Below are 14,643 nucleotides of genomic sequence, written 5' to 3' on the forward strand. Positions count from 1 at the left end.
ATCTGTGTAGGTACTGTCTGAAGCACCCATGCCCCGTTAGGACTTGGGTTAGGTAGAAATTTATTTCACCATGCGTCCTGTTTACCCACCTCTCTAGGTTGGGTATCATGCGATGTGTCCATCGCCCTTTGGTCGAGTCATCCCAGCTTCGTTGCCAAACAGCCATAGTGGCTGTCCTGGCCGAAGCACGATGCCTCCTGACCCCTCTTAGCTCATGGCATCGCATGTCTTCTTGGACGAGTAGTCCAATTGGGATCATGCTGGCTAATACGCAGGCCGCCTCTGCTGATGTGGTGCGATACGCACTACATACCCTAAGACAAATTAGCCTGTAGACGCTCGTAACCTTCTGTAGGTTAGTTTTAACTTCTAAGGCGGCGCCCCATGCCGGTGCTCCGTAGCGGAGGATAGAACCGACCACTGTTGCCAGTAGGCGCCTTTTACTACTTTTGACAGCAGAGTTATTCCCCATCATACGAGATAGGGATGCTATCGCTTTCATAGCTTTCTTACATACGTAATCAACATGACTGTTGAAACTCAATTTGTCATCTACCCGGATACCCAGGTAGAGCAATGACCTCTTGGAGGCGATCGAGCAGTTCCCTGCTCTGACGTTAATGCACTGTTGTTCACGGCGACTACTTCTGTCTTTTGATGCGCAAGCCCTAGATGGTGCAATCCCATCCATTCTTCGATTGTCCGTATTGCTTCGGTTGCTTGTACCTCGACTTGGAGCTGTGACTCACCGAGCACCATTAGGACGATGTCGTCGGCAAAGCCAACTATACTAACGCCCGTCGGTAACTCTAGAGTCAGCACCCCGTCGTACATACCATTCCACAACCCAGGACCGATCAAGGAGCCTTGTGGGACCCCCGCCGTGATGATCAGTTCGCGAAGACCCTCGTCCGTCTCGTAGAGAAGGACTCGGTTTTCGAAGTAGCTTTTAAGCAACTTGCACAGGTAGTTGGGGACGCGAAATCTATGGAGGGATCTCGCAATGGCGTCCCAACTGGCGCTATTGAAAGCATTCTTGACATCTAGGGTGATGACAGCGCAGAAGCGCATCCCTCGACGCTTGGGCTCGACTGCAATCTTAGCTTTCTCGAGGACTGCTTTGATCGCGTCGACCGTGGACCTTCCTTTTCTGAAGCCAAATTGACGGTCTGAAAGACCCCTCTCTAAGTAAATCGTTAGTCTGTTGAGGATAACTCTCTCAAGCAGTTTGCCAACGGTGTCTATGAGACAAATGGGTCTATACGCGGATGGGTCGCCAGGTGGCTTCCCCGGTTTTGGCAACAGGACGAGCCTTTGTCGCTTCCACCGGTCCGGAAAGACTCCTGTGTCCATGCACTTTTGGAGAGCCGACCTGAACATGTCCGGGTTTTCCTCGATCGCCAATTTAAGGACCTGGTTGGGGATCCCATCGGGCCCCGGTGCCTTATTCGCTTTGAGGGCTGATGCGGCTTTGATAAGTTCCTCATTCGTGATGTTTTGTTCATCTACCGTCAACCCCTCATGGTAGTAGGGAGTCGTTGGCCAGGGCTCAACCTCGTGATGAGGGAACAACCCGTCGATGATTCTTGACATCATTTCTGGTGAACGATCAATGGCAACCGCGCCACTCTTCAGCTTAGCCATAACAATCCGATAGGCGTTACCCCATGGTGCATTGTTGGCTTCTTGGCAGAGGTTGCCGAAGCAGTTCCTCTTGCTCTCTTTAATTGCCTTGCTAAGGGTAGCTTTGGCGATTTTGTAGATCACCCGCCTGGCTTCCCTCAGCTCGTCGGAGCGAGCTCGTTGGAGTTTCCTCCGGGCGCTCAGGCTAGCTGCTCTAATGGCAGCTATGTCCTCGTTCCACCAGTAAACTGGGGATCGCGCGTTTCTTGGCTTAGATTGCCTCAGCATCGCTGCGTCACTGGTGCCAGTCAGGATGGTCATTAACCCGTCGCAGTCGAGTTCTAGAATGTCCCGAGTGGCGCTTTCTCTTCTTAGCGCTTCGACAAAGACTTCCTTGTTAAGGGTCGATGTCTTCCACCGGCACTCTTGTCGGGAGGCCGGTTGCGCGGGACCGCGGGCCACACGGCAGATCCTAAACGTTACCGCTTGGTGATCGCTGTGAGTGTAGCCCTCGTCCACTTTCCAGTCCATGCTTGCCATAAGGCTGGGACTACAGAAAGTAACGTCAACGATCGACGAGACTCCGTTCCTACGGAACGTACTCGTGAATCCTTCGTTGGCTAGATCAACATTTAGCCTGGCAAGTGCCTCAAGTAGGTCCTGGCCTCTACGGTTCGACTCGCGGCTACCCCATTGTGTGGACCATGCGTTAAAGTCGCCGGCCACCACTACGGGGGTTTTGCCTGTGAGTGCGTCCGTCAGTCTATCCAGCATTCTGTCGAACCTGTCTATAGACCACCTCGGGGGAGCGTAGCAGCTGCAGTAGAAGACTCCGTTAACCTTAGCGATCACGAAGCCCTCCTCTGCTGCTACTAGCTCTTGTATTGGGAACTGACCCGTAACCCAGATTGCCGCAGCCTTTGGCGGGTCGCTCAACCAATTCCTATTCCCCTCCGGGACTTGATATGGTTCCGAGAGAAGCGCAATGTCACATTTCTTCTCGACCACCGTCTGGAAGAGCAGCTGTTGCGCCGTGTCACAGTGATTGAGGTTCAACTGTATCACTTGCACGGTCGCAGCTTTTCGTTCGCACTTCTGAAGCTGGGACAGTTATAGCTTCCCGTAACATGGTTGCTATCGTCCCCGGTACAGATCAGACACTTTGCCTTAGCCGTGCAGCCTTTCGACTGATGGCCTTCGGCTCCGCATCGTCTGCATAACTTACTACGGTCGGGTCCCTTGCAGGACCATGACTTGTGACCGTACTCCAGGCACTTGAAGCAGACGGTTGGGCGTTCGATCGCAGACACTGGGCATACTGACCAGTTGACTTTGATCTTACCCACCTTAAGCACCATGGCCGCGATTTTCGCTGGTAGCTTAAAGGTGGCCGTCTGCGTGCCTTGGTTGTACTTTCTTAATTGGACGGGTACCGAAAGGGTGCCCGTAAGACACTGTGTTGTTATGGCGTCAAGGAGGTCTTCTGCCGTCACCGTCTCATCCAGGTTCTTACACTGGAGAGTGGTTTCTGAGCAGAGTGACCGAACCTTGATTTCGTCACTTCCAACACTCTCGGTAACCAGTCGGGCGTACTCGGAACTGGGCTTCGTACCCTTTTTGAGGATAAGGAGAAGCTCATTCTGGCGAGTTCGCCGCACCGACTTAGTAGCCTCCCCAAGCTCCTTGAATTCCTCGTTGGAGCGCAAGTTTCGCAATAGGCTCGCGTAACTTTTCTCATCGGCCTTTATCGCTATAGCCTCGTTCCTCGTACGGGGCTTGTGCTTAGACCTAGGTTTCCTTCGGTTCACCACCGTGAAACCATCATTAGCGTTTCCATCACTGCTTTCGTCGCCCGAGTTGTCACCTTTGGACTCCCCGTCGGGGATGGTGCCAACCTCCTTGCTACCTGAAGGCGTGATTGGAACTGTAGGTTTGGGATCTGCGTTCTGGACGCCACCCTTCACCTGCTTTGGCTTCTGATTTTGTTGGTTCTTACCATTGTTCTTGCCCTTGTTCTTTCCAGTCTTGCCAGACTTTCCAGGCTTCGGGTTCGACTCCCACTTGGCCTTCTCCTCTTTGAGGCCCTTCAGTTCTTCACGCAGGATAAGGATTTCCTGCTGTGCCTTCGCAAGCTCTGAAGAAAGAGGAGATTGGACCCCTGATTGAGACTCACACGAAGGTGGTGTGACGGTCGTCTCTTTCAGGGCTGCTACCTCGGCGCAGTAAAACAACAGTAAAACAGGTAAACTAGAAGAAATGGATGTTACGAATATTTCAAAATTAAATGTTTTATAATTCCAGCCTATAACATGTTTAGGAATCTTAATGCGATTTAAAAAAAATCTTAAATGGTGTTTAAAATTTCCAAAACTTTATAAAATGAAAAAAAAACAAAATTTTTAAACCTCTCTCTCCATAGTCAATTCAGAAACAAAGCAAAGAAGCTTTAAATTTCCCTATTTCCAATCAATGGGAATTCCCAAGATTAATTTTCCTTCTTCTCTGCTGTGCTGTACTGCTTTCATTGATAGTAAAATAATCAAAACATTTGAAAGTGTGAGCTCGGTAGCATGAAGGATCGCGATCAGTTAAATTCTGATCGTATAGTCGACGCAACTCGTGAACCTTGTATGATGGTGCTGCAAACCTGCATACTTATAATTCAACCAAAAGGTGGCGATAAATGTGTCGGATCATTGTCAAGTGTGAGATTCTTAAGTAAAATTGTATGAAATTTTCACAGTCGTCGATTTTTTTTTATTGTCAACCTAGTGATTACAAACCTAGATTTCAAAATATCGAAACAAAAAGTATTGCAAATTGCTGTATACTTTATCACAGTCATGAATTGTTTTTTTTCCTAAACTTTTACGTCTTGGATGTGGTCCAAAATTCGAAATTTGTGAAAAGATTAAAAAAGTCTTGATTCGATTTTAAATGCATAAATATGCGTTCAACAATGTATTCTAAAAATATTCGAAATAATTTTTAATTCCAATTACTTACATATGCATATGAAAATTATGCAAGGTATCAATTAAAAACTAACTAAATCCACCTATGTGGTTGGTGCCTTCCTCACTTTTTACCAACACTTGGTGATATGATGGGTTTGGACATAAATTCCATCTATTTCTCAATAAAAAAAATACACAAATGTCACTTAAGCGGTCGAAACTTGAAACTGAGCGTTGCCAGATCTTCAACGTTTTCATTCGTCTTTCGATTACCTAACCATAGTTTACATACATTTAAGTGAGATCCGGCTTCAAAAAAGATCATAATTATCACTTGATTGTTCATATCTCGAGACAGGGTTGCCAGATCTTCAATGTTTTGGACTCATTGGAAAGGTCTTTCGATTACCTAACCAACGATGGGTCGGATGATGGATCAGGACATAGTTTACATACATTACGAATCAGCTAGTGCCGAGAAAACTTGGCAAGAATTTTGAGTACCATGGGGAATACGCACACACAAACACACACACACACACACACACACACACACACACATACATTTGTTCAGTTTTCGATTCTGAGTCGATAGGTATACATGAATATAGGTCTTTGACCTGTTTTTCAAAAGTTAATTTTTAGAGCAGGATTATAGCCTTACCTCAGTGAGGAAGGCAAAACTGAAAACCATGCAGGTTTGAACGCCAATTTAAATTCAAATGCAAAAATATTGTATTGCTTGAAATATAGTTTTTTTTTCAGCTTGTACTAGTGCTATGTTAATGCCATGTGATTTATAAATCGGCGCCGTCGTGCTATCATGTCGTACGTCGCTTTTTGACTTTCCGAGAAAAACGCGTTTTCATGTTTGACCTTGAATAAACAAAAACGAGAGCACGCAATGTAAACAATAACAAACACGTTTTGTTTGGTTGACCATTCTGTGCATTGTCCCGAAGATTGGTTGCCAGAGTCCCGAGAAAATGTTTACGGTAGTCAAGTATCTGTGTTAAAACGCGTTCTGACCTGAAATCCCTTAGGCCAATTGATTGGAACTGCTTTCATATGAAAAGTGACAACAATGCATAGAGTGTTTTCGGTTTTTATTGAATATCTCAAGATTGAAATCGAATTTTGGGGATCTGTGAAGGTTAAAAGATGAGGCATTGTGAGTTGCACAAAATGGCGTTCTTAACTCAATTTGGCCCAAAATGCACGTACGACAAGTTAGCACGACGGCGACGAAATGTTGAAGCATTGTATGTAATTTTAAATCTAATCATTTGAACTTTTTTTTTCGTAATTCCAGCTTATCTATTTTGGGCCAAAAAACCATTCGACCTTTTGCCCCCTACACAGTAAGCATAACAAACACATTATCGAAGGATGTTCAACTGGAGATCTTGCTTTACGGATCTGACCTGAACGACAAACAAACGATTAAAGCAAAGCGTGAATCTGAGCAAAGGATTACATTTGAGGTTCGTGTGGGTTTATATAAGGGAGAGTGGGGAGACTTGATCCCCGGGGACACTTGATCCCAAGCCTGTATCTCGTCAGCATGTGGGTAAAACAATTAGCTTTGTTCTAGAAAGTTGTGCGAAATTAACTAAAACTCTTTGTAGAAAACAAAGAAAAAAATTAAAAAATGTTTACATTGAGTTACACACATTTTTCTAAAACGAGCTGCAAAAAACTTCCAAGAGATCTTTTTTTCTTTTTTTGATATGCATAGAAAACACAAAAAAAATCATTCAGTAAAATATTTTTTATATATGAATTGTTTGATAAAATTATCAACTCCAAAACCCTTACGCATTTGATGTTAAATTTATAGTCATACTATTTTTACAATCAATTGTTTAAAAAAGTGCGTTTAGGGAGACTTGATCCCTGCATTTGTACAGTCACTGGAATAAGCCTCAAGATTAATTAATTGGCCTGGGTTTTCATACATAGTTTCCTTTAGTATAGTTGTACATAACTTACTGCAGTTTGAACCTTTTTTCAAAAGTTTTGTAAACAAAAATGTCCAGCTTTTGTAAACATGCTTAATTTTGGTCTAAAAAATAATATTTTAAGTTTTTAAATATTTTACATACCAAACTTGTTATATTTTGAACACAAACGTACAGGTTTTATGTGAAATTTCTGTAACTTATAGAAAATTAAAAGTTTGGATGAATAAGAAACATTTTGCTTAAGATTTCTTCAAAATGTTGAAAGGGGGATCAAGTTACCCCTAACATTTTTAAAATGCCGGTTGAAAATATTTTTTTAAAACGCTTGGCATGATTCGAAGAGTTCATCTGATGAAATATCCTTATTAGCCAAACATAGATGAATGTTTAAGCTTTCAATTCATGCAAAAAGTTTATAGTTTTGTGAAAAATTGATAGAGTTATGTGCGATACAACAAAAGGGGATCAAGTCTCCCCACTCTCCCCTACTAACTCGTGGGCTAGCAAAAAAGTTTTTTTTAATGGAATAGATGAAAGTTCTTCATTGGCTTAGGATCCCCCAGATTCTTTTTTTTCTAATTTAACAGATTAATGGTGGTCTAAAGATATGCCTACAGTAAAATCATTTTGATATTTGTTTAATTTTTTGTAAATGTTATCATGAATTTATCAAATCTTTTTTATTGTTTTAAAGTGAGAGAGTTCTTAAATGATAAAACACATTTTATACATTTCAGACAAAACATGTCACGGATGGCGAATACCACCTGTCTATCAGGAGTTTGGACCACAGTGTAACATTCCGGGAAGATATTGAACTCATATCCGATCCCAGAGTGTTTTCCATATTCATCCAAATCGACAAACCTGTTTATAAACCGGGTGACATGATGCACTTCCGAGTTATTGTGATAGACTCGGACACCAGGCCAGTGACAAATCTGTCCTATGTGACAGTCGGACTAAAGGACTCTACCGATACTTCCATACGGGAGTGGCAGTATGCAAAGCTTCACAACGGGGTGTTTGAATCTGCTGTGCTGCTGCCTTCTTCGCCAAACTTGGGTAAATGGTTGTTGACTGTAGAATCCGAACAGGTTTGTTTTTTCCTACATATTGTAGAAAAAAATGCATTTTTTCGTTCAGTTTCAGGTACAGAAAATTAAAGAATTTGAAGTTAAACCGTATGTATTGCCCAAATTTTGGATCAAGGTGTACCCAACGGAGGTTCCCCTAGCTGGGAAAAATACTATAAAGCTTACAGTGGAATCGGAGTTTACATTTGGCAGACCAGTTGCAGGAGTGGTTAAAGTAGATCTGTATTTGAGTAAAATAAGACGAAACTCGGAACACTCAATTAGTAAATATTTTGAAAGGATGACTATGTTTGAATTTTTCCTTAATGAAGAAGTTGATTTGGATGATGATAAAGAATTTGCGGACGTTTTTGTCAATGTTACTGTAACTGAGAAGCACACAAGTAAGTCAATCATTTGTTTTAGTCCGAAATGTTACTTTATTCAGATTCCTACAATGTCACTTTTTATTCTAGATACAACACTATTTATTTTTGAACCAATTCGCGTGTTCAGGGATGAATTTGACATCGCTCTTATCAAACCATGGCCAATGTTTCGCCCTGGGATGCCGTTTCCGTTGCAAGTTTCATTCAAAGATAGGATGGAACGTGCGGCTGGTAGCGGACAAACGGTAACAACTCGGGTTACCTATCGACTGAACAACGAAGAGGATAGAGAAACCGATATTGTGGGAACTATCAGCAGCAGAGGATTACTATCTCTGCCGAATATTGTGCCCCCAGTACCTGCAACAGAAATGAACGTTCAGGTATGTTTTAAAGCATTGCTATTTACGATGAACCCCTATTGATAGCTTATTTTTTCATAGATCACCTACGAATCTGTGGACTTTGAAGAGACAATTGATGGAGCAATTTCAAAGAGTAATCAGTACCTCCGAATTATATTACCAGAAAAATACAACAAGTAAGTTACAACAAGGTTAGAGTTATTTATTCCTGACAATCATATTCTATTGTTCAATAGGTTACGTCCAAACAGAGAGGTGCAATTTGAAATTGTTTGCTCCGAGCCGATGAGCTACATAACATATGTTCTTGTGGCCAGAGGAGTTGTTGTCGATTCGAAACTTGTAAAAACATTCCGCAGAAAAAAATTCTCTTTAAAATACAAAATGAAACCAAACTTGGCACCCAGGGCGCGCTTAATTGTGTTTTATACCAACAAAGAATACATGATCTGGGACAGTATAGTGCTTGATTTCGATGTTTTTCATAATGATGTAAGTGAAACGTAACATTTTGGTTCCGATATGTGCAACTCAAGTTAATTTCTTTTTGTTCGATTTCAGTTCAAAATTTTCTTGGACGAGAAAAAATACAACCCAGGTCAAGAGGCTTACATAGATGTGGAGGCGACTTCCGACTCGTATGTCGCATTTCATGCGATTGACCAGAGCGTTTTGCTGGTAAATGATAGCTGGAACGATTTGACAAAGGCGAACGTCGTAAAAGAATTTGATTCCTTTGGCGACAATGAGTTTGACCCATTCCACGTAAGTTGAGTTTTCTATGCTTTCTAAAAACCATTAATGAATCACTTTTCTGTACTAATAATTTCCTCATATCTAAAATTACAGTCAATGGGATTATTTATGCAAACAACGTCTAAACAAGACTCGGGTAAGTTTGATTTAGTTATGTCAAAATGTACTTAGTACAACTTTGATAACATCGATCAACAATGGGGGTATGTGTATAGTTTAATTGGAAAATGCGTGCAACCAATGTCAAAAATCTTTCAAGATGTTAAAAATGTGTGTAATTTGTTTGGAAAACTAATTTTGGGACCTCTTCCCGTTTTTTAAAAGCTGGCTCATAGTTGGATTCGTCACCTAAACGTTGTAGTTTCGAGATTGTCAGTGTTGCGTTCCTCACGCGCTCCTGAGCGCTCTCTTTAACTCATTCGTGAGGAGGAGCGCTGTGCGAGCTAGCTCACGTTTGCCCGCGCTCACGTTTGCTCCGATTTTTTCAGCTCACGTTTGCTCCACGCTCGCGCTCGCGCTCATTTTGCGCTAACGGAGCGCTCATTTTGGACGTATCGCTAATCATTTAACGTTTTTGAGAAAGTTTTTTTTTTCAATTCTAGATGGATTTTTTGCTTAAGGTGTAGCAGGGCTGTGGAAATATCACTTTGTGAACAAATTTTATGATATATGAGTAGCTTATTTTCATCAACCATGTTTTTCAAGAATAGGTTGAATTCGCAAGGGTCAAATAATAAAGAGAAATACAGTTGAATGTATCAATATTTTCGAATTAATAGGCCTTATTGTATTAAGGTAAACAGAGAGGTGCGGGGGGAGGGGTATAGACGCCTAAATAAAAGGGCCTGTAAATCTAAGAAAAACTTACAACACAATGAACTGATTCAAGAGGATTTATGCTTTGGTAAGTTGTCCCGCCCGTGTGGATCAATCGGACCGCGCACTGGACTCACAATCCAGAGGTCGCCGGTTCGAATCCCGCGGCGGGCGCTCTAAAATTCTTTGTGTGAATATGGGTATTCGGCGCCGTCGCTCCGTGCCATACTTTCATACACTTAGGAGCCCAGGGCGGCGAAGTCCTTGTAGATAAAAAGGAAGACACTAGTGGTTGGTACTAGCAATGGTGGCCGACAGCTATAAAGTCAACTTCGTGTGTAAGTTCGATTCAATGTTATGTGCTTGGTTGATTAAAATATAACATTAAACTGTTTTATGTCATCAGTGTTTTGACTACATTTCCAGAGTGCGGTTCAGAAAGAGCTACCAATAAAAAAAGTTATTCCGTTTATTAAATCCTTTAGTGATTCAGTGATTAGAAACGGCTGATCATTTCTATAAAGTTAGTTTTTATTTGCTTTATTTGGACAAACATTTTAGAAAAAGGGTAATATTGTTGAAGCAGTTCTATTTAAAAAAATAATCCTCAAAATTGCTAAGGTTTGAATTAACCCTTTTTGACTAAAATCATATAAATTGTCAATATTTTTCACCACGAAAAGGGTGTCTCTTCTTCCCCCAAGTTTTGTTCAACACTTCCGCAATATTCAATTACAAGTTATATATGATTTTTTGAACATGGAAGGTTGTAACTGTTTCAAAGATTATTTTAAAAACTTAAAATATTAAGAAATTGTCAATATATTTTTTTATACATAACAAGCAATACAATGTAATTGGTCTAATAAGGATTTGATTTGTAAACAAACAGTGCATCTCTTCACGTCAATGAATGTTTACATTATGAATTTAGTTTTTTGTTCCTTGTTCGAAAAATGTCTAGATTTTAAATAGAACGTAAATTTCGGTTCGCTGACCAAATCCATTTCATTGCTTACTTTTGTTTGTTTGACCACTTTCTTGTTTGTTTTTGCTGCCTGTGCTAGGATAGTTCTAGAAACTTCGTTACAAACAAGCAGATGTTCAACAGGAAAAAAACTACTACCTACTTTGGCTCACCAGCTCACGTGAGCGCAAAACGCTCCGGTGAGCGTGAGCGAGCACGAGCTACCTGATAAAAACTCACGCTCCAGCTGGAGCGAGCGCGCCTTCCGTGAGCGCTCGCTCATCCGCAACCCTGGGGATTGTAAATGATTTGTGAAACGAAAAAAGTTTAGAATCATACATGAGAAATTTCACGTTGATAGATATTTGAGAAATATTGAGCAAAATGTTCTAAAATAGCATTCCAATCCCATTTCAGGCACAGCGAAACTGACCAGATACGGACTAGGATTTCAAAATGCCAAAGAGATTCTGCACATAAGAACCATCTTTCCTGAAACATGGTTGTGGCAAAATGTGTCCATGGAGGGCAAAACTGATGTATCTTTTTCGGCCCAGGTGCCAGACACGATGACGTCGTGGCTGGTGACGGGATTCGCGCTCAGTCCCACGACCGGGCTGGGTCTCATCCACGAGCCGATCACTTTCAAAGTGGAGAAAACGTTTTATATCGTGGCGCACCTCCCGTACTCCATCAAGCGTGGCGAAGTTACCGTCATTCAAGTGATGATCTACAATTTTATCGGAAATACTTTGATCACTGATGTACGTCTATACAACAAGAACGACGAAATTGAGTTTGTGGATCAATCTTCGAGTGACAGTAAGCCAACGTGCAAGGTTTGTATAAACTTGTTTAATCTAAAGATCTATCGTTACAGCAATGCGCCGCACCAAGGCTGTCATTATGCCCGGGAATTCTGGTAGACAGGTGTCCTTTTTAGTAAAAGCCAAAAAGATTGGAGAAATTGCTGTGAAGATTGAAGCGGTCAACAGTTTGAAACAGGATTCCGTCGAGCATATACTTCGGGTGGAGCCAGAGAGTTACTTGTCCAGAAAAAACGAAGGAAGATATATTGAGCATAATGAACACAATTCAACGCAAGAAAATATAAAAATTGACATTCCAAGATATACTATACCCGGCACCATAGAAATCGAGTTTCATTTGGATCGTAAGCGTTTAAAAAAATTAGTTTCGTTAGGCTTATTTTAACTTTTTTTTTTTATTTCAGCAAATTTCTTAAGTATTCCGATTGAAAATATTAATCATCTGATGCAAACTCCAAAAGAATATGGGGAAGCTAATATGTTAGATTTTGTTCCACAAGTTGTTGCGTTGGATTATCTTACGGAATCCAAGATGGATAATGAAAACCTTAAAAACAAAATGATCAATTATATAAAAACAGGCTACCATAATCAGTTGAAGTACAAGTTAAACGATGGTTCTTTTTGTAACTGGGAATCTGAAGAGCACAAAAAAGGAAGCATATTTATCACATCATTAGTGGCAAAATCATTCAAAATTGCAGCAAAACATGTTGACGGATTGATAAGCAACGAAATTGTCGAATCTGCCTTAAAGTGGCTAGCCAGTAATCAACAGAGCGACGGAAGTTTTGTAGAAGTTGGAGACAAAATTCACAACGGGTTGCAGAGCAAATATGCCCTTTCTGCATATGTTCTGGCGGCATTTCTCGAAGTCGGGGAATTGGCAAACAAATATTCCGCAAATATTAACTCTGCTATTGAGTATTTGGTGAAAATTCATACAAAACTGGTCGACCCATACGACTTGGCGTTGACAGCGTATGCACTATCATTGAAGCAACATGAGGCCGGAAAACGGTGTTTGGATAAAATAATTGAGCGTTCGAATCAAACAGGTGATGTCAGATTCTGGAACGAGGGCCCATTTTCAACCGAAATCGGAAGTTATGTTGTGCTTACATATTTGCAATATAATCCCGTCATCCAGGCAACCCCCATTGTAAACTGGCTGACCAACAAACGATCCGAAACTGGTGGGTTTAGTTCAATTCAAAGTACATTCATTGGGCTGCGAGCAATGGCTCAATATGCATTGAAGGCATCGGTGAACGCATATGACTATACAATCACATTGAGATGGAAAAAAATGCTAGCGAAAAAATTCAATGTAGACAGGTATAATGCTCGTAATACTCAAGCTACCATCGTACCATCAGACGTAAGACAGGTATCGGTGGAAATTGATGGTATAGGAATCGGCTATTACCAAGTAGCTTATCAATATCGCACTGAACTGAAGGATGCTAAGCATGGATTTGATTTGAGTCTGAAGTTGATGGAAGACAGCAATTACCGTGTACAAAACTTAAAAGTCTGCACTAAGTTTAGGAAGCCTGAATCGTACACTAAATCCAATTTAGCATACGTTGAAGTGTTCTTCCCAAGCGGCCTTCACGTTAATAATGAAAACGCAATAACAGATCTTGCAAGCGAACACAAAATCATGGTAATTTGGACAATCAATTTATGTGACAAATACTATATTTTTCCATTTTTTTTTCTTAGAAAATCAAATTGCTTAACCAGGGAACTAACGTACGCGTGTACTACAATAGTTTGGGAGAGTTTTACTCTTGCTTTATAGTCAAAGCTGAGCGTCGCTATGACGTCGCATTGCATCGTCCTGCCCATGTTGTCGTGTATGATGCCGTGGATAGCAGTAAGTTGCTTGTTTTACATTTTAACCCATGACCTGCCTCTGTGGTGCTCAAAGCTTGTGCCATGTGAATGTGATTTCGTTGATGGCATGTAACGACTCTCTGATACTTTTTTTTTTCTATTGCAGATGTGTTTGCTATAAAGAAATACGACGGAATTGTTAACCAACCATGCGATATCTGCCAAGATGAAGATTGTGAAACTATGGCATGCAAAGTTGCCTAATAATCGCAATAAAATTTTTTAAGTCCAAATAAATATGAAAGAACATAAACATGATATATTTTATTCCTTTTATTGATATTCCATTTTTCAATGAGCCTAACTAAAAATGCTCGCATGAATGTACACCCAGAACTGGGCATCGGCATACGAGAGGATAAAGAGCACGAATCGGTAGTAAAATGGTACTGTGTGCGGACGGAGAGGATAAATCCCGAAATTACCGAGAGTACTTTACTCATGGGTTCATTTTTCAAAAAAGTTCATCTATTAAAAAAAAAGGTACCGGTACCGAGACTTGAACCCAAGACCTTCGGCTTATTGAACCGTGCAAGATGGGCCACCATGGTTCGGTAACTGATTGGTGGTCATTTGCCCATATAAGCCACTCAATAGGATGAACTGCTTCAATGAACGAATGAACACGCGAGAGGTCTTTACTCACGCAAAATAGTACTTTCCTCACGTTTCTTTTCGGGAGGACTATCCCCTCGGTCTTTAACTTTGGGTGTACATTTTGCACACCAATAAGCGATTGGAAACATTATTTCATGTTTTTGTCCTCCCCATCCCGTTTATTTTTATATTTTTAATCAAATAGGGCATAACAGATCGGAAAAGACATAAAACTACAGATAAAAATGTTTTCATATATTTATTCAAATTTTGCAGTTTTCTGTAGTTGCATGACTGTTATAATGTAAACAGCATTTTTTTGATACTTTTTGCTTCCAAATTTTGAAAAGGGGCTTGAAATTTAGTTCCGAGAATCCAAGCTCCATTTTTCGATGTCTCGC

The 14,643-nt window shown here is 41.1% G+C and overlaps 1 protein-coding gene across 1 annotated transcript; it reads left to right on the forward strand.

Annotated features, from left to right (window-relative positions):
* Nucleotides 1-7,818: 7,818 nt before the first annotated feature.
* Nucleotides 7,819-13,898, forward strand: LOC120420267 (thioester-containing protein 1 allele R1-like). Its single transcript, XM_052707695.1, has 12 exons — nucleotides 7,819-7,864; nucleotides 7,927-8,024; nucleotides 8,097-8,392; nucleotides 8,453-8,550; nucleotides 8,611-8,866; nucleotides 8,936-9,139; nucleotides 9,224-9,266; nucleotides 11,331-11,735; nucleotides 11,794-12,087; nucleotides 12,148-13,412; nucleotides 13,472-13,625; nucleotides 13,752-13,898. The coding sequence occupies exons 2-12, from the start codon at nucleotides 7,928-7,930 to the stop codon at nucleotides 13,847-13,849; spliced, it is 3,210 nt and encodes a 1,069-aa protein (XP_052563655.1). The 5' UTR covers nucleotides 7,819-7,864; nucleotide 7,927; the 3' UTR covers nucleotides 13,850-13,898.
* The last annotated feature ends 745 nt before the right edge of the window (nucleotides 13,899-14,643 follow it).

Source organism: Culex pipiens, chromosome 2 (genome assembly GCF_016801865.2).
Source record: "Culex pipiens pallens isolate TS chromosome 2, TS_CPP_V2, whole genome shotgun sequence".
In the NCBI taxonomy this organism is placed as follows: Eukaryota; Metazoa; Arthropoda; class Insecta; order Diptera; family Culicidae; genus Culex; species Culex pipiens.